Below are 25,212 nucleotides of genomic sequence, written 5' to 3'. Positions count from 1 at the left end.
GGTGGAAAAGGGCAGAAAAAAAATGGACATAACCGAAGAATTTGGCGTTGCTTGCAGCTCATTGTCCTCGATTCTCAAGAACAAGGCCTCCATTCTTGGTGCACTTGAAAACGACACGAGTGCAAGAAACAAAACCGTGACGGCTGCAGCGTTCCCGGACGTGGACAAGGTGGTGTTTGCGTGGTTTTGTGAACAGCGTGCCAACAAGGTGCCTTTATCTGGCAGGATCCTGCAACAGAAGGCACTGGACTTCGCTTGTATGCTCAGCTACGACAACTTTAAGGCAAGTCCCAGCTGGCTGAACCATTTCAAAGCTCGCCACGACATGTAGCCAAAGTCATCTCCGGGAAAGCAGCAGCCGTCGACTCAGTGACAACGTCGTTGTGGCTGCTGAGCAACAAAGAACTGCTCGGCCAGTACAAGCCCTCGGACATATATAATGCGGATGAAACGGCATTGTTTTATGAAATGCTGCCATCCAAGACCTTGGACTTTAAATAAAGGCCAGAAGTGCCACGGTGGCAAGCACAGCAAACGGGGCATGACGATTTTATTGTGCCCCAACATGAATGGCACAGATAAACTGCCCCTGTTCGTTATTGGCAGGAGCAGGAAGCCCGGCTATTTCAAGGGGAATCGCAGGCTGCCAGTAAGCTACACCGTGAACTTGAAGTCGTGGATGACGCGGGATATTTTTAGCAGCTGGCTCCAGTCCTTCAATGCCGACATGCGGAAGGCAAACAGGTCGGTCTGCCTTCTTCTCGACAACTGTAACGCCCATCACGTCGACGTGCAGCTCAGAAATGTGCGCCTGGTGTTTTTTCCACCAAACTGCACTTCGGTGCTGCAGCCTTTCGATCAGGGAGTTATTCGCAGCATGACGTGCGCTTACAGAGAGAGGCTGATTCAGCGTTTGCTGCCCAATATACATGTGAAGAGCCCCACTGATGTGGACTTGTTCGTGGCGCTAGAGATGATCGCCGCCGCATGGATTGCGACGAGTCCAGCCATGATAACGAATTTCTTCACACACGCCGACCTTGTCACTCTGCAGGCATCATGCACTGATCCAGCGGAACCAGAAGAAGGTTCGCCTGTAGGTGCACTTGATGACTGTACTGGTAACAGCGCAGTGCCGCCGTCACTGACCAGTGCATGGGGCGAACTTTGTGCCGTGACAAACAAGATTCCCGATGGCCTCAGCATCCATGAGTTCGTTTGCGCAGACGAAGGCGGCGGCGTGCACAAAGAAGTGACTGGTGAAGCCACAGTCAGTAGCGTGTGCGAGGCGGCCAATCCTAATGTGCAACGACCAGAGCAGCCAGAGAAAACAACCAGTTCGAGGAAGTGCTGAATGCCTTCGACACAATTCCTACGTTTTTCGGCAAGCACGACGACGACGTGACGATGGACTATTTCTTACAGTGTGAGTCGAGAGGCATGAAATTGCTGCATGGTAAGGCCCACCAAAGTAAACTTGCTGACTTTTGGAAATAAAATGTTTTTTTGTTTTTTTTTAACTTCTACGTCTTTTCTGCCGCATTCTCGCGCTAACGAAATTCCCATAAGACCGAAATTTTGTGCTTTCCCCGCCCATTTCGTTATTGCGGGTATCAACTGTACCAGAGTATACCGAGCACAAGTTTGCATCTCCTAGCATGCGCTGATGCTGCCAAGAAAGAACTGCAATGCCAGATCAAATGTTTCCTAAAAGCACCATTACAGAGCTTTCATTTCCTTTTTGTTAAAGTGCCAATTCCAGCTCTCTCGCAAGACCACTCTCCAACTGCACACGGTGGCAACGCAAAGGAGCGATTCGAAACGAGTATCGGGTGGTACGGGAACACACAGCGACATGCGTTGCACCGGAGCAAACACACCTATCGGCTTTCTGTGAAACACGGATGCACGTCTGTACCACAATCTGCTATTGCACAATAGCCAACATACCACTGCGATGCACCAAATTGCTGTGTGCAGCCTATCGTACCTGTTTAGTTCCGTGCAAACTATCACTTCTTGGCTCACACTGCCACTTTCAGGCCACTAGCGGTGTCAATTGACCACAACTACGCTTTAACCGTTAGTATGCTTGAAGCAGATACATATTAAGGTTTTACTCTAGAATGATCCGACAATACCATACCAATCTTTTTGACAAAGTAGTGAATACTTTTAGATGCACACATCCATAATTTTTCTCCTACCGAATGGACTGCCCTTCAGACGCCATAACTTCATCTGACAACATTTGGCAAAACTGTAACACTCTGAAATTGTCAGCATTAAATATTCATAAGTAAGATGTGGTAGCATGCTTGCTAGGGAAAAGCATGCGCACAGAGGTGTAGCACGGTAATCTATATATCGAATGCTGCTGTGCATAGGAGTCTGATACTCGTTTTATATGGCTCTATACTTTTTAACGGGATTTCCAAGAAGGCAAGTTAAGTGCTATACAAACGTATAAACTGTATAAAGATACGGGTAAGTTTCATATATCTAGGATAAACTGAAGAACAAGCCAATGAGCAGACTTCCTTAGTATGAAGCGCACTGCGAATAAATAAAACTTTCTTACACAATGTCGCTGCATAATTGAAACAACTGCCTCTATTATCATTGGTTTTGCACTTCGATTCTTCACCGCAGTATATCTCGCAGTAAATAAAAATCTTGGAGAAATGCCAGTTAATGAGCCCTGAAGTGAAGAAGACCTTTTTTTGATGTTTATATGTGAACAATTACAGATGAAGCATTTTGATTCGCTAGTGGGTCTCATCTTTATTTTTTGTTCATTGATTCTTGCATGTTCTTGCATTCTGCCAACTTCATCGCAGCAATGCTCTGCATTGTAAACATCACACAACAAACACTATCTACGAGAAACTGCAAGCAAGCACAGAGGCCTTGCCGGTCTCAGTTGCTTCTTCATGCCTCAAATTCACCGATCAGTACTCACCCGACTTCAGGATCAGGAGGAATGAAGAGCGGTGTAATCCGGCGACGCCCGTCGGGCATTCTCGTTTCTATTTGCTTGTCAGTGGGGCCCTGTATCAAGAGCAAGGTGGCGGGAAGGAATTATTAGTTAAACATTCCTTGCTCATCCACTAGGTGATAAATGTTACTACCTGCAACATATGAACGCCGAGGTGTGAAGCGCAGTTTAACATCGAATACAGTCACTAAAGACAAAGAATCCGTAGTTAACAGAGAACAAAAGGTGAAAGGTAGTGCCGAGTTGAATTGTACGTCTTCACAGACGAGAGTGGCTTTCCGACACTACCCGTTCCCGTCAGTTCACTGATTGCAGCGGTCAACTATGAGTAGGACAACGCACAGCATTAATTAAGAAAGAAAAGGCTGTATTTCCTGGTGCTTTTGCAACTGGAGCTTTGCAGGAAATACGAATGCAATGACAGAAAGACACGTGTCCGATTAACAGTTGGACACTTGTCGAACACCTATAAATCACACGCTCCTTACCTTCTACACCAGTGCCTGACTTTCCCCGTGTGGATATTTATCTTTGGTTTAAACATGATTTGCTGATTGATTTGTGGGGTTTAACGTCCCAAAACCACCATATGATTATGAGAGACGCCGTAGTGGAGGGCTCCGGAAATTTCGACCACCTGGGGTTCTTTAACGTGCACCCAAATCCGAGTACACGGGCCTACAACATTTCCGCCTAAAAACATGATTTGCTAAAGCAATGAGAGGTAAGACCCTCTTTTATCGGTGCTTTCTTGCTCCACGGACAGACCTTCACTATTGTTAACGATTGGACAAGTGAGCGTCGGTCCTAGTAACTCATACGGGCAATTGCACCTCGGAAGCAAGCCATGGAGCATCTGTCACCACCAAAAACGTGCACATATTACATCATGCATTATACAAAACCAACTGGACATATATGTTTTTGGGCAGTGCACAACAAGACAAAACATAAAAGAGGACATTGGACAAGCACTCTCATGTGTTTTTTCGTTGCACGCGGCGCAAGAATAGGTATGCTTCATCACGTCCGCATTTTGATGTCGTTAACAGGACATTTCACAATAATTGTTCAAATGTCCCAAAACCATGATATGATTATGAGAGGCACTATAGAGGAGGGGTCAGATAATTTTGACCACCTGAGGTTCTTAAAATGAGCACCTAAATCTAAGTACACGTGCCTCAGGCATATTCACATCCATATAGGCAAAAGTATACATTACAGAAAAGAAGATAGAATCACATGCTTATGCATAAAACGAAAAAAAACACACAAAACTAAAAGCTAAAGGAGACTGCTCCTCCCCCCCCCCCCATCGAGAAATCCCGTAATAAATCAGTTGAAAGTCTGCGCTCGTCCACGTCTCTTGCACTTGTTGTGTGAAAATTTTTGCACTTAGAACTTTAACAATGGATTACCAACCAGCCCAATCCCACACTTTACCTCAAACGGCATCTCTGCATTGCATCACCTTGATGTGTGACATCGGGCGGCTGCTATTGCTGTTGGTGTTGATGGGTCGCACCACCGAGTTTGCTGAACTCGTAGGCGCATTGCTCGTAGCTGTAGCTGGGCTCGCCGAAGGCGTGACACCATTGACTTCTTTGGTTAGGGTTGAAGCCACCGTCCTTTGCTGCTGCTGCACTTTGGAGTATTGCTCCTGGGCCTTCAACACCTCGGGGTCTTCAACCAGGGTGGTGCCCGACTGCCGCTGCTGGCTCCCCGGACCCGATAAGCTTTTGCCGTACAATTTCTGGTGCCACACGTTCTGTCAGGGCAGCAGCAGAGTTGGAGATACAAATATACAATGAAAAGTCTCAAAATAATAGAACCCTGTTTCTTGTTCTTATAAATCTTTTAAATGACACTGTTACTGAAATAGATCAACTGTCCCCAACATCATTGCTTTTATTCTAGGAGTCTGCGCCCCTGCTCCTCTCTCAGTAAACGGAACTCCTCTTAAACAGAACACATATGGGTGGTCCCTGCAGGTTTTCTTTAACGAGTCTACTTTATAAAGTCAATAAAGCCTGTCCCCAGCCAAGATCTTAGACGCCTACATAGTCCAATAATCACAAAAATCTAGTATTTATCAAATGTGTCATCTGTATTCCTTGACACATCATCGAATCTAAAAAAAATGACAACTGAATTTTAAAAAACTCACAGTTTCGGTACAAGGCCGAAGCAACGATTCTGATAGCAACACATCACACTGTTATACGAAGTAAGGCTAGGGAATTTAAGAACCATTTAGGAAATTTAGTGAACACTGTGGAATATGCCTTGAGCTGCAGCGTTTCTAGCATGTGCAGCAGCACGTTCTTCTTATGTCCGGGCAAGTATGCGAGCCGCCTTGTTTCAATGCTACAGTCAAACTTCGCTACAACGAATGCCGCTTCAACGAAATTTTCGCTACAACGAAAAATTCACGATTCCCCGCCAACAGTCCATAGGAGTCAATGCATAAATATTGTCACCACAATGAACACTTTTTTTTTTGATAGTCCTGCTTCAACTAAATTTTACGATGTCCAGACTCAGACACTTATTTTTATGCAGTAAACCCAATCTTTAGCATTTCAATGGATTTTCAGAGCCTGAAAATGCGTCAACGAAGTATAAAACACACGTTGGCACCACCAACAACCGCCGATATACCGCCGCTGTTCAGCAAGCATGGGGGCCGTCATTGCTCGATAGTGATGGCAATAAGACTGCCCTGCTTTTGCCACTGGCTTGGTTTGAGCCGCAGACAACCCAAAGCTGAAGCTCAGTCGCTCAGTTCATGGTTTCGGTCACGCAGTTGCTGGGTGCAACTGCAGCCCTCACTGATTCCGATGCTTATTATTATGTTCGCGCTTGGCCAGTTTGGTAACTAATCAGAGCGGCTGTTTGTCTGCATTATCAACAAAATCAGCTACATAATCGTGAGTGATGAATGACAAGAATGGCATAGAAAAATGCAAAAGTCGCCGCTCCACGATACCCTGCCTTCATCTCGGCGTTGTCGGGTACTTTTGACGGCGGACAGCTGCTGGTGTGAACGTGTTAATGCAGCTGTTTGGTTGTTTGGTTCGTTCACGAAGGCGGTTTTAGGCGTTGTTTCAGAGTGTTTTTTCAACGTGGCGTCGCTATGCATAGGTGACAATCAGGTCGCAATGTTACTGGGAAAGAATAGGAAGCAGTGGACATTTTTTGAATTCTGAGAATAAACGTTCGTTTGTTTTGCTAGCTCAAATCAGCTTTTTTTTATTTCACTACAGCGAAATTTTTTCCACCCCAGTCAGTTTCCTTGTGGCGGTGTTCTACTGTACTAGCATTCTGTTGGAGCTGTTCCACAGGCGTTTGTACAACATGTGGTGGTATCACAAAGGCCACACTACATACAGCGTTTTTGCCGGCGTTTGCCTGGCGTTTCTTTCCTTGGCCTTAGTCGACGTTGACAATGCCGGTGACGGTAGCGAGAAGTACAGTTCCAATGCACTTCATTAAACCTCCACCTCTGATTGTCCCAGACATCGCAGTGTGGGTGTCGATGCCGGAAGGAGATGGATGGTGGGAGAAGCTTGTTTACTTTGCAACTCGTGCACACGCTCGCGCTTCGCACTCAGGGATGGTCCCACTAGTCGGTGCCTTGCGAATTCCCCCCTACAACTTGCTTGTTCCTTTATATATGGCACACACCACGGGGTATTTGGCCATAAAACCAGCAGTTAATGCATAAGCGCACAACTACAAGCGAGACATACAAGCTTTGTTCTAGAATGTTTCTCTGAAATCTATCGACAGTTAACCTGTTGTAAATGGTGTAAATATATACAGTTAAACCTGCTTATAACGAGCCTCCATATAACAAATTCCTGCATAACGAAGTTTTTCTAATCCCCGCCATCGCTCCATAGGAGCACATGTATTTCTAACCTCTATGTAACAAAGTAACTGTGGGACACAACCTTGATATAACGAATTTTCTCCACGGACAATCTTGGAATTTCGCTCCACACTTCGGCATTTTGGTACGAGCATGCATCTTCCGCCGCTGCCCCGCCGCCGCCTAAGTGGTGGCGGCGGGCAAGCGGGCCGCGTCCGGGTGAGGTGGGCCTGCACCTTAGGAGCCGGCATCGTGCCTTTCTCGCCGCAGCGGTCGCATGCGCGAGTGTGCCCTCTCCCCACCCGAACCAAAATAATAAAAAAAACTACTTTCGCGCGTTGGCAGTGCCACGCTTTTAGTTAGCGTCACATATGTGGGGCCGCGCTGCATATGGAGGGTGCTTTATGGAATAGTTTCCGCAGTAACCCTGTCTGTGTCGTTCGCTCTTCGTTTTCGGCACCGTGCGCGCGTGCAACGTTTCACTGCGCGCGCATGGTGTGCCCCCTGACGACGTTCAGCTTTGCTTTTTTAAAGACGATAGTCTTTCTTGGGACTTTCGACGCAAAAATTTTGGTCTGTCTGTCTGTACATTTGTCTGTCTACTCTTAACGGCACCGGCTACCTAAACGGCCGACCCTAACCACAGCACCCACAAATGTTGCTCAAGATTTAGCGTTAATACTTGTGAAATTGTCAATTAATAAGCAATTATTGCGCATGTCTGGGGCACCATAACAACACGTATATATTCTGCGTGTGGATCTTTTACTAGAAAAGGCATACAAAAGTAATTTTAAGGACCGTAGAGCTTATCACACTGCGCTGACCATGCAACGCTTGCACGAAAAGGCGAGTGTTTCCAACGCTTTGCTAAGACGAGACGGTGGTGGCACCTACCCGTCGCCATGCGTTCTACACTTTATCACCGCGCCCATCTCAGAGCCACGCGCTTCGTTGTCCGATAAAACTGCCAGATGGCGCTCATGTCTCACGTGTGATAGAATAACTGTATATGCTACCTTTAGGTAGCAGAGTTGCGCCAAGGTACGCCATCTTGGGTTCAAAAGTCCTGCGGGAAAGCCACTCGCACCCACGTAGGAGCAATGCTTGCGCTCCAGAGTGCTACATTGTCCCTCAATATTGTAACGCACTCTTCAATGAACTCTTTTAATAGGCTAACGTAGGCAGGGCGAACTTGTGCCCGAGAATAATAACACAGCTAGATTGTCTCGAGGATTTTCTTCAACCTCTTCTTCTACATTCTTTTTTCCAACACGGTTTGCACGCAGCTGGGTCCCGCAGGCTCGTGTGTCGCAAATAATTTAGAAGGCACAAGTATTTGCTAGCGCGCGTAATTTGAAGTCACATTGTGCCATTGCCCCCCTTTCCAAAGTGCATCGTCCCAATGCTTGTGTCTAACTGGTTGCATGGCAGTCATTCACATACCCTCGTCGGGGATGTCGTTAACGTCAAAGAACGTTGTATCTTCGGCGTTTCATTGCCGGTCGTGATACGGTTTCATCCTGACGACATGCACAGTTTCCGTGCGATGCCGCCGTCGGGATAAAATATCCTGTCCCTCTGGCATAACTTCGTAGTTGAGCGAGTCGACGCGGCGGAGCACTCTGTACGGACCGAAATAGCGGCTAAGCAGGTTTTCTGACAGGCCACGTATTCGTACAGGAATCCACACCCATACTCTGTCTCCTGGTGCGTACTGAACGTCTCTTCTTCGCAGATTGTATCGATGCGTGTCGGTTTTCTGCTGTTGGAGAATGCGATATAGTGCCAGCTGTCTGGCTTCTTCTGCTCTTTGTATGTAGTCGTGAACGTCATAGTAATTCTCGGGCGTCTCAACAATAGGTAACATTGCATCTAAAGGTGTCGTTACCATCCGGCCAAAAACAAGTTGGAATGGCGTCATCAGTGTTGTCTCTTGCATCGCAGTGTTATAGGCGAATGTTGCATAGGGTAATGTTTTATCCCAAGTACAGTGTTCTATATCAACGTACATTGACAACATATTAGCCAGCATTCTGTTCAGTCGTTCCATTAGACCATTTGCTTAAGGGTGGTATGCCGTCGTTTTCCTATGACTGGTGTGCGTTAATTTCATAATGCATTTCATCAGGTCGGCCGTAAATGCAGTCCCTCGGTCCGTGATCAACGCTTTTGGAGCTCCGTGCTGCAGTACAATGTTGGAGACGAAGAATTCGGCTACTTCAACGGCTGATCCTTTAACAAGAGTCGCTGTCTCGGCATATCTGGTTAAATAGTCGGTCGCAACTATTATCCACCGTTTTCCCGATGACGACGTAGGAAATGGGCCCAGTAAGTCCATTCCCACTTGTGTGAATGGTGCTTCTGGTGGTTCTATCAGTTGAAGGAGACCTGCTGGTTTTAGCGGTGGTGTTTTACGTCTTTGGTAGTCCCGGTAGGTTCTGACATAGTGTCGTACAGAGCTAAGCAACTTCAGCCAGTAGTATTTAGTGCGGATGCGTGCTAACGTTCTGCTTACTCCTAAGTGTCCAGCTGATGGATCATCGTAGCAAGCCTCCAAAATCTCTGGTCACAGAGGTGAAGGGACGACAAGCAGGAATGTCGCTGTATTGTTGTCAAAGTTTCTTTTATACAGGATGTTGTTTCGTAGGACGAATGCTGACAAGCCGCGGACAAAAGGTCGTGGAACATCGACAGACTGTCCTTGTAGGTACTTGATCAAGAGGAGTATCTCAGGGTCGGATCGCTGCTGATGTGCCATCTCTGATAATGTCACAGCTCCCAAGAAAATAAAATCTTCACCATCCTCGGTGGAAGCAGAAGCAGCAGGATGAATTGGAGCACGTGACAAGCAGTCCGCATCACTGTGCTTGCGACCTGACTTGTACACAAGCTCCATTGTGCAAGCCGTCCACATGGGTCCTTGAGATTAGCCAGCCATTGATTGATTTGTGGGGTTTAACGCCCCAAAACCACCATATGATTATGAGAGACGCCGTAGTGGAGGGCTCCGGAAATTTAGACCACCTGGGGTTCTTTAACGTGCGCCCAAATCTGAGCACACGGGCCTACAACATTTCCGCCTCCATCGGAAATGCAGCCGCCGCAGCCGGGAATCGAACCCGCGACCTGCGGGTCAGCAGCCGAGTACCTTAGCCACTAGACCACCGCGGCGGGGCATGAGGTTAGCCAGCCAGCATAGCGAATGATGGTAGCTTATAGCTTGAAAAGGCCTACCATATAAGTATGGTCGAAACTTGCTGATAGCCCATACCATGGCAAGGCGTTCTTTCTCGGTCGCTGAGTAGTTCACCTCAGCTTTCGAAAGAGTGCGACTGGCATACGCAATGACTCGTTCTTGTCCGTTTTGCCATTGGATGAGCACGGCCCCAAGACCTAAATTGCTTGCATCCGTGTGGATGTCGGTTTCCGCTTCCTCGTCAAAATGCGCGAGAACAGGATGGCTTCGAAGGCACTTTCGTAGTTCATTGAAGGCATCCTCTTGCTCGACAAGCCATACGAAAGGCATTTCCTCTTTTGTCAGCCGCGTCAGTGATTCAGCAATTCGTGAAAAAATTTTAACGAACCGTCGATAATAGGCGCAGAGACCTAAAAATCGCCTAACAGCCTTTTTGTTTGTTGGCTTCGGAAATCTTGCTACGGCCTCAGTTTTTGCAGGGTCTGGGCGGACGCCTTCTGCACTGATGACATGGCTGAGAAAAAGGAGCTGACGGGAGCCGAAATGACATTTCTGCGGTTTTATCGTCAAGTCCGCTGATTTGATCGCAGTGAGCACGGCCCAAAGCCTTTCCAAATGTTGCTCAAAGGTAGCAGAGAAAACTACAACATCGTCGAGATAAACCAGGCATGACTGCCATTTAAGACCACAAAGCACTGTGTCCATCATCCGTTGGAATGTGGCGGGTGCTGAACAAAGGCCAAAAGGGAGTACCTTGAACTCGTATAAACCGTCCGGTGTCACAAACGCTGTCTTTTCGCGATCTCTTTCGTCAACTTCTATCTGCCAATACCCACTTTTAAGATCCAATGAGGAAAAATACTTGGCATTTCGCAGCCTATCCAGAGTGTCATCAATTCTTGGCAGAGGATTTGGTGACGGCATTCAGCTTCCGATAATCAACGCAGAAACGTAAGGTTCGGTCTTTTTTTTCACAAGAACAACAGGTGACGCCCATGGACTTGAAGGCTGGACTACATCGTCTTTGAGCATTTCTTTAACCTGATTACCAATAGCTTCTCTTTCTCTTGGTGACACTCGGTAGGGATGCTGGTTATTGGCCTCACTGACTCGTCGACAATGATGCGATGTTTGGCGATAGGAGTGCATCGAACCTTAGATAACAACGAGAAACATTCGGCGAATTCCCTTAAAAGACCCTCTATTTGCTCTTTTTCGCTTGGTAGTAGGCCTGGCTCGATGTCGATGGCTACAAGGACAGACTCCACATCTTCGAAATCAGACTCATTGGTTTCGAAAGTGCGCAGCTCCGTAACCTGGACGAAATCATTCAGACTGGCGATGACGGTTTCTTTTGCAACGTGCTGCACCTCATTTCCAAAGTTTGTGAGTAGAATATTAGCACATCCGTCACGTAACTTAACAAGGCCTCGTGCCATGCAGATCCCTTTTTGGAGTAGTAAGGCAGTGTTGTCCGCAAATCCTTCGAATTCACTGAATGCTTTGTTGGTTACTGCGACCGATATGCTCGATCTTGGCGGCACCATGACGCCATTATCTGCAATACAAAGGTCCTATACGTTTTCTTCCGTTTCAAAGGTAGCAATCGCGTGCCTAGTCGAGAATGAGACGGAAGATTCTTGCAAGTTAATTACGACGCCATTAGCTTGTAAGAAATCCATGCCGATAATCAAGTCTCTTGAGCATTCCGGCAGCACAATAAAATTGGCTACGTACGTGAAACCCCGTATTCCGATTCTTGCTGTGCATATTCCAGAAGGGTCGATGAGGTGCCCTCCTGCTGTGCGAACTTGTGGTCCCTTCCAAGGAGTCAGCACTTTCTTTAGTATTTTAGAAAGTCCGCTACTCATCACTGAATAATCTGCGCCGGTATCTACCAGTCCGATGACTTCGTAGCCGTTAACGAACACACATAAATCGGAAGCAACGTCACTATTGAAGCACCGGTTTCTGAATCGGTCGTCGTTCAGAGTCAGCAATGGAGATTTTTCTGTATTAGCGTCGACAGTGGCCTTGCCTCCACAGGTCGCTGACTCTAGTTTCCCCGACGCGGGCTTGGGGAACGAGACCTTGGGGAGCTTGCTGAAGGTCGAGGGCTAGGCGATCTGTACCTCCCTGTTGTCGTTGCACGAGGTTGGTGTCGTTGGAAGCCACTTGAGGTTTGACGACCTGACAGGTATTCTTCAATTTTGAAGGGACGTTCACCATTTCGTGGTCGAGGTGCATTAACAGGAAAACCACGTAGTCCTGCCTGGCGGTAGTGGCATGTTCGGTAGAGATGACCAGGCTCCCCACAGTGGTAACACAGCGGTATCCTGTCGGGAGTGCGCCAGACATCGCTCTTCCTTAGTCTCCTCTCTAGCGGTGGCTGCAGGATGCTCAGCGGCATCGGGTACTGCATAGGTGTAGCCGCCGCGACGTCCGCACGTCCTGGGGGTCCTCGCAGTAGCACATCAGCATACGTCGTTCTCGTATTCTGTTGTAGTGGCGGCCCTGGCTGTGCGTTGCTCGAAGGTTCGCGTACCACCTGCCTGACCTCCTCACGGATCACATCAGCCAGAGACGAAAGCATTGGAGCGTTCTGGTCAAGACGCTGCTTCTGCCGCTCTTCTCGCACAACAGACCGCACCAGCTCGCGTAGTGCTTCCATGCCGTTACCGAAGACTGGTGGCAACATGTCCAAGGAAGTGACGATCGCATCCCGGTTGTATAACCTTGCTCGCTGTTGTAGCGTCCTTTCCATTGTAGTCGCCTTGGAACGAAACGCGGCGACGGTGCGCGGCGGGCTTCGAATTAGTCCGGCAAAGAGTTCTTGCTTCACGCCTCGCATTAGATGGCGCAGCTTTCTGTTTTCGATCATATTTGAATTTGCTCGGCGGAATAAGCGAGACATGTCTTTCAGATACATGGCGACAGTTTCGTTATTTCGCTGATTTTTTGTCTGGAGCACAGCTTCAGCTCTCTCTTTGCGGTCTGTGTTTGAAAAAGCAGCGAGCAGCTCCCGTCGAAAATCATTCCATGACCGGAAGGTAGCTTCGTGGTTTTCATACCACGTTCGTGCGCTATCTTCCAGTGCGAAGTAAACACTTACAAGTTTGCGCTCTTCCTCATATCCGTTAGCCTTTGCGACGCGTTCCAAGTGCTAAAGCCAGTCCTCTGCGTCCTCGTAGCTTTCGCCGTGGAGAGGCTTTGGTAGCATTGACTGGTTTACTACATTGTTGGCTGGAGTGACCTGAGCTGTCATGTCGGTTGCGTACCCGTTCACAGCCGTTGATGTTCCAAGCGAAGTCGATAAAGGTGAAAATTCAGGACCCTCACCACATAGGCGTCGACTGCAGCGCTGATGAACAGGCGTCAGCTCGTTGGGTCGAAATCGCTGTGGTTGTGGACTGTGCTCCGTCACTCGAGAGGGGCTTGGCATCACACCCAGCACTTCCACCAGATTTGTAACGCACTCTTCAATGAACTCTTTTAATAGGCTAACGTAGGCAGGGCAAACTTGTGCCCGAGAACAATAACACAGCTAGATTGTCTCGAGGATTTTTTTCTGCCTCTTCTCCTACGTTCTTCTTTTTTCCAACACGGTTCGCACGCAGCTGGGTCCCGCAGGCTCGTGCGTTGCAAATTATCTAGAAGGCACAAGTATTTGCTAGCGCGCGTAATTTGAAGTCACATTGTGTCAATATTGAGGGACTATAGTATTACCGTGGCTTTATTTATTTTTTTTCACTTTCTTTCTATTTTTTTATTGTTGTGAGTAAAACTCGGTTGCCCCATCACGCTTAGAAGCCTTGATTTGATGCTTACGCTCTTGGTATGTAATAACAGAACAAAGGGCTTCGGCTCGTTGAACCACTAAGATGGTTGGTTTATACTAGTTTTTTATTTATGGCTGGTTACACTAGCCTTGTTTTCTTTTCCACTGTTTCTTTTTTTTTTTTGATTACAAATACGAAATTATTTTTCCACTTTTGATCGCGACCGAACCAGTTAGGGATCAAATTTTTTCATCGTGTTGGACTCATTCGTTAACTGTGTGAGGGAGCCAGGTGTAGTTTTACCGCCTTCAACTGAATCGAGCTGGATAGAGATCGAGAGTATCCGTGTGACGCCCATGCGGCTCTTTATTACGCTCGTATTACAATCGCGGCTCACGACAGTTAATTGATGTGAATCGTTGTTCAACAGCCCTGTCGCTCCCAACATTTCTTCCGCATAATGTTTGAAAGCGGCATTGAATTCACGTAATTCATGGGCTAGCTGCAACACCTCGCCAATTCGAATAAGTATAGTTTAACTTATTCTTCCTTCATTTGTAGTGTTATAGCATTCAGACCAATTGGGACGTATGCAGCCAACACACGCTGACCAACTCTGCATGTATAACGTAATCACTGCATCTGAGGGCAATAAAAATTTAGCAAGTTTGTAGTGCCATGGATAGATAAAAAGAAATCAAACATTTATTCCTTCCTCACCGGACACTAATCTTTCTCTAAAAACACCCGCGTCTAATCACATGGTCTGTAAGTAGTACAATTTACCACAGAATGCACCCGATACCACATTTCTCCCGACCAATATGACTACAGTACCTAAGAAGTGCGGTGAGAATAACCACAGCCACTGTCAACAAAGCTTGATCTGCCCCGAATCATCGTAGCGTTGGCTTCTCTGCAGTGCAGTTGAACCACTTATGACCACGTGATCGCGCTCGGCGAATAGGGGCACTGAACTCCTGCAGGCGGAGCGAATGGCACCCGGAAAACAGTGGCGCAACTCTGCTACCTAAAGGTAGCATATGCAGTAACTCTAATGTTTGCCTCCGCTGCACGCTCGAGGTACTCTAAAGCCTGTTTCACATGCGAGCGATTTTGGTCCAAGAGCGGAGCGACAGCCGCCGCGCAAGGCTAAAACAGGTTTTTACCACGGCGACTAGAAGCCCTTGTGAAATTCGCCCGAGTTGGAAAAATTCGCTAGCGGCACAAGCGGCAGAGCGACCAGTGACGTCGTTTGACACGTGATGACGGGGGTGGAGTCGAGAAGTTGACGCGCGCGCTGCGAGGAACTGGTTCCACAGAACAACTCGCTCCGACTGAGTAGCAGACGACATCCGTCCTCTCCCCAGCCCACAAATGTCTCGCGCTACTTTCAATGAGTTGTTGATTGCTGAAGTTGCTAAACGACCTATTCTTTGGGACGTAAAGAGTAAAAATTTCCGGAATAAGCAGAAGAAGATGATCCTCTGGGAAGAAGTTGCCGAGATTCTTAAAGAAGTCGATCAATCTGGTAAGTAAACAATGTCTTTTTGCGTGTATACGACCATGTGTGCGTGTGTGCATAACTGAAGAACCAAGCATGGAGCTATGGGGTGGCACTGAAGTCCATCAAATCATCATTTTGAATGCTCACACACGTTCCCATTTGCTTTTATAAAATTTAGGAACGAGATGCGTCCCGTGCCACATGGGATTATTTCTCTACCGTTCGTGAACATTTTCTTTTCGTACACGTTGTTCATGTAAAGACTTATTTTTTTAACTCATAGTTTCAAAATAGATGTGCCAGGCATATATTATTCTAAAAGATTTGCTCTATATATAATGTGAAATTTTTCTTATTTAGTGACAGCAGACGAACTTCAAGCACGTTGGAAGAACCTCAAGGACACATTCAGGAAAAAAAAGAGAAAAAAATCAAAAAGAGCGGTGCTGCAGCTCCATCGAAGACAGCATATTGGCCGCACACTGAACAGATGACTTTCCTCAGAGACGTATTGGAACCTAGGCGGTACGTGACGTAATCGTAAATATCAGGTGGCAATATTAAGCATGAGTTTTAAATAGCCAATGTAACATAGTACTCGAATGCTTGCTGTCGTCTTTGTAATGTATAGTCATTTATTTACTGAATTATACATTGCTTTCAGGAGCATCAGTAACATGGATGCCAGCGAGGAAACAGCGGTTCCAACATCCTTGCCTGTGGAGCCACACGACCTCCAATCGCAAGCTTTCTGGAATGGTTCAGATGTTGATACCTGCCCCGCCACAAGAAATCCGTTTGAAATTTGTATTCCAAGAACCTAGCGTACCAGAACGGGTTACAACACCACCTAATCCGCCACCCCACCATCCGCCTCCCGGCAATCCACCGCCTTCCAATCCACCACTTTCCAATCCATTACAGGGTGCCAGCTGCCCAAGAGAAAGTGAGGAAGTTTCACCGACGCCACAACAAAGGTCAAAGCGGCAGCGAAAAAGAGAATTGGAAACTGTCGACGACGAACTGAACGCAGTGCGCAACATGATTGCAGCTCACAAGGCGATGGACGCTAACGGGTTATTTCTTTTGTCTTTGAAACCATACCTGCAAAGCACACCACAAGAAATGCTCACAGATTTGAAGATGGATCTACCCCATATTTGCTCCACCAGGGGCGCCGTCCTCTTTCACTGCGTTCATACGATTGGTGAGTGCAGATTGAAAATAAAATAGAAATAGGCAGTAAACTTCATGCGTCAGTATCTGTATTTATTGAATGGCCAATTCAAGCACATTGGTGTTCAAACTCGCGTCCCCACGTGCCCTACTGCGCTGCACAGCGCTCAAGCTGGCAGGCTGTCGACAAGTCCTGCGGCACTGGCCAGTTTCTAGTGCCGGAATGCGTGGCTGGCCAGCAAACATACGTTGGGTAGCGAGCACAATGTACAATGCACAGATTACGAAGAACAGCCGTTGATTTCAGGCACCAGTACAGCAACACATATGTGCCTAGGAGCATGCATTTAAGTTACACGGCCGAAGGCTACCAATTGAATGTTAAATCGCTGAAAGCAAAAGCAATGAATCGGAGAAACATGGGAAGTGCTGCGCAAAACACGCTCGCAGTTCCTAAGCATTCACCTACCCGGAACAGCTGTATAATAAACCCATACAAGCAAACTCTTTCTTTTTTTTTTGCTTCTCCATGGTCGGTTATATGAGCGCGCAACACGAATCATACCTGAAATAGACAAGACAAAACAAAAAGCAACTGCAAACGTTGCTTATTTGTTGTAAGATTCGTGTTACAAATAGTTCAATCAGTGTACAGACGCGTAAAAGTCGAGCGGCTATTGATGATGAACCTCGTAGTACGGGGCGCCAAAGGAAGGTCACTTGGAGGAGAGCGCAGCTTTCAGATACCACTGAAAACAGTGGTCAACCGGCGGACTCCGCGGACAACACTGCCCGCTAGAGCGGCGGGCGTTGCGGAAGAGCAGCGGTAGCAGCGGCGCATGTGAAACGAACGCGCGTCCGCGCGTCCTCCCGTCGCTAATCGCTGCGACCGCCGCCGCTCGTTAGCTCGCATGTGAAACAGGCTTAACGCAGCGCCTCCAGAATACCACTCACCATTTTCTTGCGCATAACATCAAATTGTTCACTCTCTCCACACGCTATCGTCTTTTGACGACATTTGGAGATTAACATGCAGATACGGGGCCAATTTTTTTATTGCGATATCAATATATATGAAAACTCAAGAAAAAAAAAAGCCGCCCGTGCTCGGCGCTCAGCTTGTCACGATGTGCCGACAGGCGCTTATCTCCCGCGCGGGTACTTTGCCCCGCGAATGCAGAGGGGGGAGGGGGGGGTAGATGCTTGTGCACGCGCGCTTATCCTTCGGTGGGGAGAATCGCGTGCTTCGACTTTGACTGGAACGGTTTCGTTTGCTCTTTTCACACAGTCCTTTTGTGTTGAAACCCCACTGATACTCGCCGAGATAGCAAGCGCGCCAGCAATCGCGACCGCCCTTAAAATCCAAGTTCATTATTGCTACTTGAGCGATTCCCCCGCCCCACTCCCTATGTTGTTTCATGCTCGCTTAAGACAGGTGGTTTACCTTCAGTTTTAGCATTAAATGGCAGTTCTAACACGCGGCAGATGTTATGCACTTTCCAGGCTATAGGGATGGGCCGACTCATGTGATCTCTGCTTCAGCAGCGCTCGCGCGCTGTTACCCGCTTGTGAACATTAGAATGCGCGGAGGCATGTTGTCAATTTTGACTTGTTGCGAAACATGGCGGCGAGAGCAAGAACCCGCCGAGAGTGTCCATGTAATTGCTATCGCAATAACGCAGTTTTTTACTGCAAAATGAGTGTTTGGGGTTAGCTCTGCCTTCAGTCCCCCTTTTGTTTAATTTGCGCGTTTATTTCCGAATCTTCATACCGAACCTGCATATAACGATAACGTCTTTATAACAAAAATTTTCCCGGGAATTTATCAATTTCGTTATATCCATGTTTAACTGTAGCTCACTGCTAGTGATATACATAGCATGAGCCATGCGGCCTAGTGCCTTAGCGCAGCATGCTGAGGAGCGAGGCATCGCTGGTTCGAATCTCCGGCGGGTACCTTTAATTTTTTTTTCATCAGATTTACCGGTGCCTTATATATATATATATATATATATATATACAGGACATGACGGCCATGGCAAAAATCAGTCAAGAGTGTTCATATAATTGCTATCGCAATAAAAGCGTCATGAACCATCCCCCAGGCTCGGTGAAAAAACACATCCTGCAGATAGCAGACACTGCTACAATCAAACTTCATAACAAAGTTGCATCTTACACTAAAATCTGTTCATTATATCTAAGAATTCATTTTAAATTTATCCTTAACAGTATATTTATTGCAATGTTATTTTTTATTTACTTCATTATTAGCAATTTTTGGTATATCGTGGTATGAGTGCATATAAATTTCAGCTACACTCATATCACGCTACAACGGAATTGACGGGACACGCGAGAACTTTCACTGTGACAGAATTTCATCGTAGCAATAATTACTAGGCTTCTGCGAGTATTCGAATGCTTCGATTATTCGAAAGAATAGTTGAGTATTCGAAATCACTTGGATTCGAATTTAAATTATCGAATATTTTCGAAGTATTCGCAATAAACGAATAGGTGTATATTAATCCGCATGTAACCACCTGCACAGACGGTTTCACTGCAATGTAGGGATCACGGAGCAAGAAGTATTTTCTTTCTCCGTGGTAGGGGTGCTAAGTTGTGAAAGCACATATTCAGCAAACTCGCTTTGCCGCGAAGCCCCCCTTTAAATTTAAAGGGGCCCTGCAACACTTACTGAGCATGCTCAGAAAACGCTGCCGATCAGTAGTCGAGGCTACAGAGAACACGCGAGGCAAATATTACAGCGCAGCGCGCGGCCTGTAATTCACACTAAATTATCAAAGCTAAACATTTCTTTCTTTCCTCGGCAAATGACACCACAAGCCCGAAAATCACTTGTCACAGCCAAGAAGGAATATTGGCAATTCAAATGAACATAAGAGGGCGCTGCGCAGCAGCATCGCGGATTCACGGAGGTCACCGCTATCGCTATCGCTAACACAAATATTGAGTTTTCTGCAGCGTGATTGCAGATCGCGCTGCTTTGTAGAAAGGGTGCGGGTTGTTGACGCGGAGCATCTTATTTTGGTCTTGCGAACGCGAGCGGCGTTCTTGAAGTGGTCGCGTTGTGTGTGTAATGCACATGGCGCACCGCGTCTCTGTGAAATTTGTTTACATACCTCGGGCGCCACTGTGACATATAGTCACTAGAAACAATGGTCATTAAATAGGTTCGAGTTAACAAGTTAACACAGGTGCCTCACCTGGAAAGAAGAAATCTGCTTGGCCGTTCATTTGTTCTTCACGGGCGGCACCATCCTACCGTGCTCCTACTGTACACGACTGGCGCTTGGACTGTTTGGACCTCAGTACGCAGCTTCCCTATATTGCCGCAAGGTGCGGCATGAATTGCTGGAGTCGCGAATACGGCTCTGGTCACAGCCATTGGCTGATTTGAGCATGGCACGCTTGTCGTTACCGGGGCCGCCACGGGAGGACGCCGCTTGTCCAAGAGTACATGCGCGATCACACTGAAAAGCCGCGTATTCGAAAAAAAAAAAAAAGGTGCTCAAGGTCACTAGGTGCGTGCAACGTATTTTCTTTAACTGTATCATTCCTCCCTGCTTAGCTTCCGGCTATTTCGTCGGGACGAGAAGAGAGAATGCAACTGCAGCATGCGACAAATTTGTGGAACCCTGCTTGTACTGGATTGATTATAGAAACTTTGCGGCAGTGAATTTGTGAGGCAACAAGCATGTTTACTGGCTCCATGGCTTCTTGAAAAAGTGTTGCAGGGCCCCTTTAAAGGACGAGGTTACTCTAAAATCAATTCTTCATTTTATTAAGCTTGTTATGATTGCTTATATGCTCCAAGTATGATAAATTTCAAAACATTAAGTACCTTACCTGTTATCTCTCGCATCCTACTGAAACTACTACTCAAGTTTGTTTCGACTTCGTTTGAAAGAAAAATAAAATGGCTTTTGCATACAGCCCCTATTCAACAAAAATATTGTGTAGGTTAGTTAGGTCAAGATAAATATTCCCCTCTTTTTTATGTCATACATACCATTCGATTCAAAATTATTTGATAAAATCACTATTCGCTTCGAACCTAAAATTCACTATTCGCACAAGCCTAAATATTTCATCTATAGATCACAAAATTTAGTAAGATCTGATATGATTATGACTCGTTCTTTGGTCCAAGCAAGTGCATGCTGTAGCGGCAAACAGTAGTTTCGTTTTCAATCTGGGGGGTGCTGCTCTGGCCATGCGCTTGGCTTCAGAATTGCGTCATTGCTATATTTGTTCACATTGATGAGGTTTTGTATGCAGCATTGCACAAGCAGTACTCGGTCGAGTCAATGCACATACTTTCGTGGTTGCCCGTCATTTGTATTCGCAGCGGTTGTGGCAGAATGTAGTTAAACTTGGACTAGGTGCGCGCTGGCCTCTCAAGTGCCATCATAACGCTGTCGATGTCATTCACGATCCCTAGGCTGGTGACGACAAGCTGTAGTTTTTTTTAAGCACGAAGTCAAAAACATGGCGGGTGTTTTTGAAGACCAATTCTGCCGCAGCCCGTATGTGCAGCAAAACCCACCGGCAACAGCATGGTGGTTACGCAACCTGTCGTCGAGATTCTAATGACGAAAAACTCACCAGGATGCGCATGTGGTGGCAGAAAATGTGTCTCCAATGAAAATACAGGTGTTGCGATGCGGTCGCGCGCTTTGAATGTCATGACTAACGAGAAATGACCGAGCTGGTAGCGGAATTTTGTGACAATCCTTGGAGAGTACCTTTTTCTTAGACGGCAGCACTCGCCAAAACTTCGTTGTAAGTATCCCCACAAAGTATTGGTTGTGACGAAACTGTTTTTACATTGTTTTCTATGGGCAGCTGACAAGGAATTGAAAATTATTTGTTGTGGCAGATATTTCGTTGTAGCGGACTTTGTTACAGTGATATTGGACTGTAAATCTTGCAGTTGTGCATGGTAAGCACAGCTTAGAAGAGCAGCGTGAAGTTTCCATTTTCTCAGACACCCTTTTTTCATACACTGGGCTCTGCTTACGACACAAAGCTTTTGGCACCCCCTGCTTGACATCGAGTAGTAAGTAGCATGCTATTGCCCAACAGTGAACATACGGTGCAGTGTTTGCGTCAGACGTGCTTCTTGCCACAAGGTGCTACCATGCAGAATTACATAGTGTGCTGCAAACCTTACAGGGTGATTCACACTGGCACAAAAAAATAACAATGTGAGAGTGTGATTGCATTTTTCATGCAAGTCACCTACTTAACTCCAGGCCATCCTTCCCTGCTGGCATCCAGCACTCTCGTCGGGACGTGAGATGAGAGAGAGGGTAAAACATGTGGCTAATCCTTATAACATATCTCACTTTTTATGGATTCGGGAAATTTTCGCCCCAATCAATTCGTGTGGCAATAAATTCTGATATTAATGTCATTCAATGACTGCTTGAATAAGTAGTTCACGGCATTTTTGTTTACCGAGAGCCTACTCTGTTCTGGGTTCACTGCTGCATTTTATACACCTACCAACCCTAACTTAAGGTAAATTCCAATAAACAAAACCATTTTCTTGGTGAGCTACGTATGCTATACAAGCCCGGTGTTTCCTTACTCGTTCCTCAGGACTAATCGGCACCCCGATTTCCTCCTCAGTGAAGTCGATATAGGCCACAGTGCCATCCCAGGAGCACACCAGTAGCTGGTTGCCTTCTTGACTCCTGAAATACAAATTCCAGATACATTCACGAGACAAGCAGATCACTGATAGCTATGAAGCGTAAACAGTGAAGAAACTCCTAGCTCATAAAAACAATACTTCTGCCTATACAGTAAAACTGCTGGACACTTGAATGCTTACCGTTATGCTAGAAGTTACATATACGCAGTCAGACCAGACTAAAGAAAGTTTCCACTCACTTGTGTTAGAAAATATAGTGTTTATTGTTTACTAGAAAAAGCAACATGACTGCTCGGTAGAAAAAAAAGAAGCGAATGCAGCAAAACGTACTGGAATTTCCCTCGCTTTGCCACCTAAATGATCGAAAAACCACACCCCGAGGCCGACGCGAAAAAATAGGTGCAATACAAGTTTTTCCGTCACGCGATAGCAAATCACCTTTACGCTTCACGGCACGGCTCAAACCACGTACCTATACAACTGGCCACAAATTCAAATAGCGGCAAAAGCGTCGATGGTGGCTTGCATCGGGTACAACCGCAAACTGCCTGCGCAGCCCGACAAAGCTCACGGCCTCAACAGGGAGACTTCCATCGTGAGCCTGACTTCGATTAGGATCGCTGGGAGCAGCTGAAGTAGAAGGAGGTGCAGCAGCAGCGAGTCGGCTTGCACCAATGTGCCCCACTTTTGCACAGCCAGCTGAATTCGTCATTACCTGTGCCGATGCGACCGCTTGTGTTGTTTCTGGCACATCTCCCGAAACAATGTTTATGAAGATGCAAGCTGTTTCTTTTCAGTGCTTTGCATGCCCAACTAGAACTCGGTAAGAATTTTAATGCCAAAGAAAAGGGCAAAATGTAATGAATTCTCACAGTGGCGAAGGCGGCAGCATTGGCGTGTTCGAGGGGCAGAACAAATGTGAACACTTCGGAAGTACGTGAACAAGGTTTTCCAGCCGCTCTAGTATTTTAGTTATTACTTCACATCTCAAATGCGAGTGCTCCAGGACTGATTTCTTTCGTGTCAACATTGTAGCATAGTTTTCCAGCCGCTTAGGTGGCAAAGCGAGTAAACTTCCACTGAATTTTGCACTTTCGCTCCCTTTGAGCAGCCTGAGTGAAAAAACCACGGCACGGTTTTACTCCTTTCCAGAGACTTTCTTGAGAGACAGCGAAGGCAGAAAAGTTCAAAAGAACATCACGAACTTTTTCAGCAAGGAGCAGCTCACGCCAATGAATTTCTTGTTACTCTTCATGATAAGCTTTAGGTTGTTATGGTTCATACGAATTCGGGATGATACCAACATTTTGCGTGCTCCCTAAGAATTTGTATCATTGAGTCTACTGTATTTGACTGTATTGCATGGGCCAGCTTCAGGTCACAGAAATCTAAAAAAATACTGGCGAGACGTTCCAGTAAATACGGTACTTCATTTCGAAGTATTCGAAAAGTATTCTATGCAATTCGCACTCAAACTTGTTTCTCACCAAAATTTTGGTATTTGCACAGATCTGAAAATTTTCAAACCTTTAGTTTCCCTAACAAGAGCGTGGGTACTGTACCAACGTAGGCATGAAGTATACAGCAAGCACTAAATCTCACAGTACTACGGCAAAGCAATGACTCTTCGAACATCGACGTACCAAGATATGTCCAACACTGAGTTGGAGAAGAGGTCATGCACCACAACGAGAGGCCTCTTCAGACAGGTTAGCTGCAATGAAAGGCCGGACACAAATGCAAACTAATAAACCAATAGTTGGGCATCAGTTAAGCTGAACATCACAAGAAAAAAGTGATACTAATTAAGTATTTCATGCTGACTTGATAGTTCACTCACCCAGACAGACAGGGACCTGTCCCGACTTCCAATGGCACAGCAGCAAAAGGTTTGTGTCTGGAAAAATGACGCCCAGCCGTGTTGCTTAGTACAATTTCGTTACCACTATGATTGAAGCAAAGGGGACTGTTCGAAACGAGGATAGTGAAATTTAAAAAAAAAATTATTCATGAAAGTGAGAGTCATGCAACAAGCACCTTGTTGTTGTCCTTGTTGACTCTTGATCGGATGTGCGGGTTGAATCTCTACAAAATGAAAAACAACAGGATGTTTCATTCACAAAAATGATGAAAATGCAAGAACTTCTGCCGATCTGCAAACTCCCCCTTAAATAAAAGGCCATTACATAGTGCTGCTGATATCACGCTTTCGCAGAAGCGTCTCACAGAAGACATAATCTGGCAGAAATTTGCCACCGAGAGACGCCTGGAAGCCATGATGCCCTCTGGACTGTTTTGAATATCTTAAAAGCGGTCCGTTACAACAGGAAAGATACGAGTGCATGGCTTGTGCTCTGTGATACTTATAACATGGAGTGGCAGCACGAAAAAAGGGTGTCTACTTCCAGCATCATCCTTCATCAGCCAAGATAACTGCCCAACTGTAAAATAATTACAGGCCCTGCTCCATACCCTATCGTCTACAGGGGAGGGAGCCTAGCAGGCACTTGCCTACAAGGCTATGCCTGGTGCTGGCAGCTAGTACATGTCAAAAGCAAACAGCATGCTCTGGCTGTCATTCTGGTGTTTATTTACACAGCACGTGGGCTGTGTTGTTTCATGAGAGCTCACGCTGTTCAAGATTATAAATCACTGCAGATGCATGTGCACATGCTTCAGTATGCATATGCAGTGCATGCCTGTTTGTACAGTTATTGCAGCATTGCAGCATAAAGAATGCTATTTGTTTCCTTCTACCATGCACTACACGTGAAAGCCAAAAACATTTGATGAAAGAAGCCCCAGTATGGAATGCTGAAGAGCTTATGCACATAGATGCAGACTGTGACAACCTGTAGCAGTGATGGCGTCCCTCCCTTTGGCCTTGCATGGAAAAGCTGCATGCTCATTTGACTACTCGTCATGTAACAGAGTAAATAAACGTCTCGTTTTTGTTCAACATCGCCTCTTCACCGGAAGGGTCTTTGATG

At 46.4% G+C, this 25,212-nt stretch overlaps 1 protein-coding gene across 1 annotated transcript in view; it reads right to left on the bottom strand.

Moving 5' to 3' along the window:
* Positions 1 to 25,212, bottom strand: part of LOC119161117 (histone cell cycle regulator-like protein) — a 78,285-nt gene that overhangs the window by 39,225 nt on the left and 13,848 nt on the right. Inside the window, exons 9-14 of the mRNA XM_075889634.1 lie at positions 24,260 to 24,307; positions 24,063 to 24,119; positions 23,866 to 23,936; positions 22,157 to 22,262; positions 4,473 to 4,769; positions 2,963 to 3,051 (exon numbers count right to left, since the gene is read on the bottom strand). Of these exons, the coding sequence (XP_075745749.1) occupies positions 2,963 to 3,051; positions 4,473 to 4,769; positions 22,157 to 22,262; positions 23,866 to 23,936; positions 24,063 to 24,119; positions 24,260 to 24,307 (668 nt within the window). The remainder of the gene's footprint in view (positions 1 to 2,962; positions 3,052 to 4,472; positions 4,770 to 22,156; positions 22,263 to 23,865; positions 23,937 to 24,062; positions 24,120 to 24,259; positions 24,308 to 25,212) is intronic.

This window comes from Rhipicephalus microplus, chromosome 3 (assembly GCF_043290135.1).
Source record: "Rhipicephalus microplus isolate Deutch F79 chromosome 3, USDA_Rmic, whole genome shotgun sequence".
Taxonomy (NCBI): domain Eukaryota; kingdom Metazoa; phylum Arthropoda; class Arachnida; order Ixodida; family Ixodidae; genus Rhipicephalus; species Rhipicephalus microplus.
Note: the sequence above shows the minus strand (reverse complement) of the source record. Positions and strands in the feature narration are given on the sequence as shown.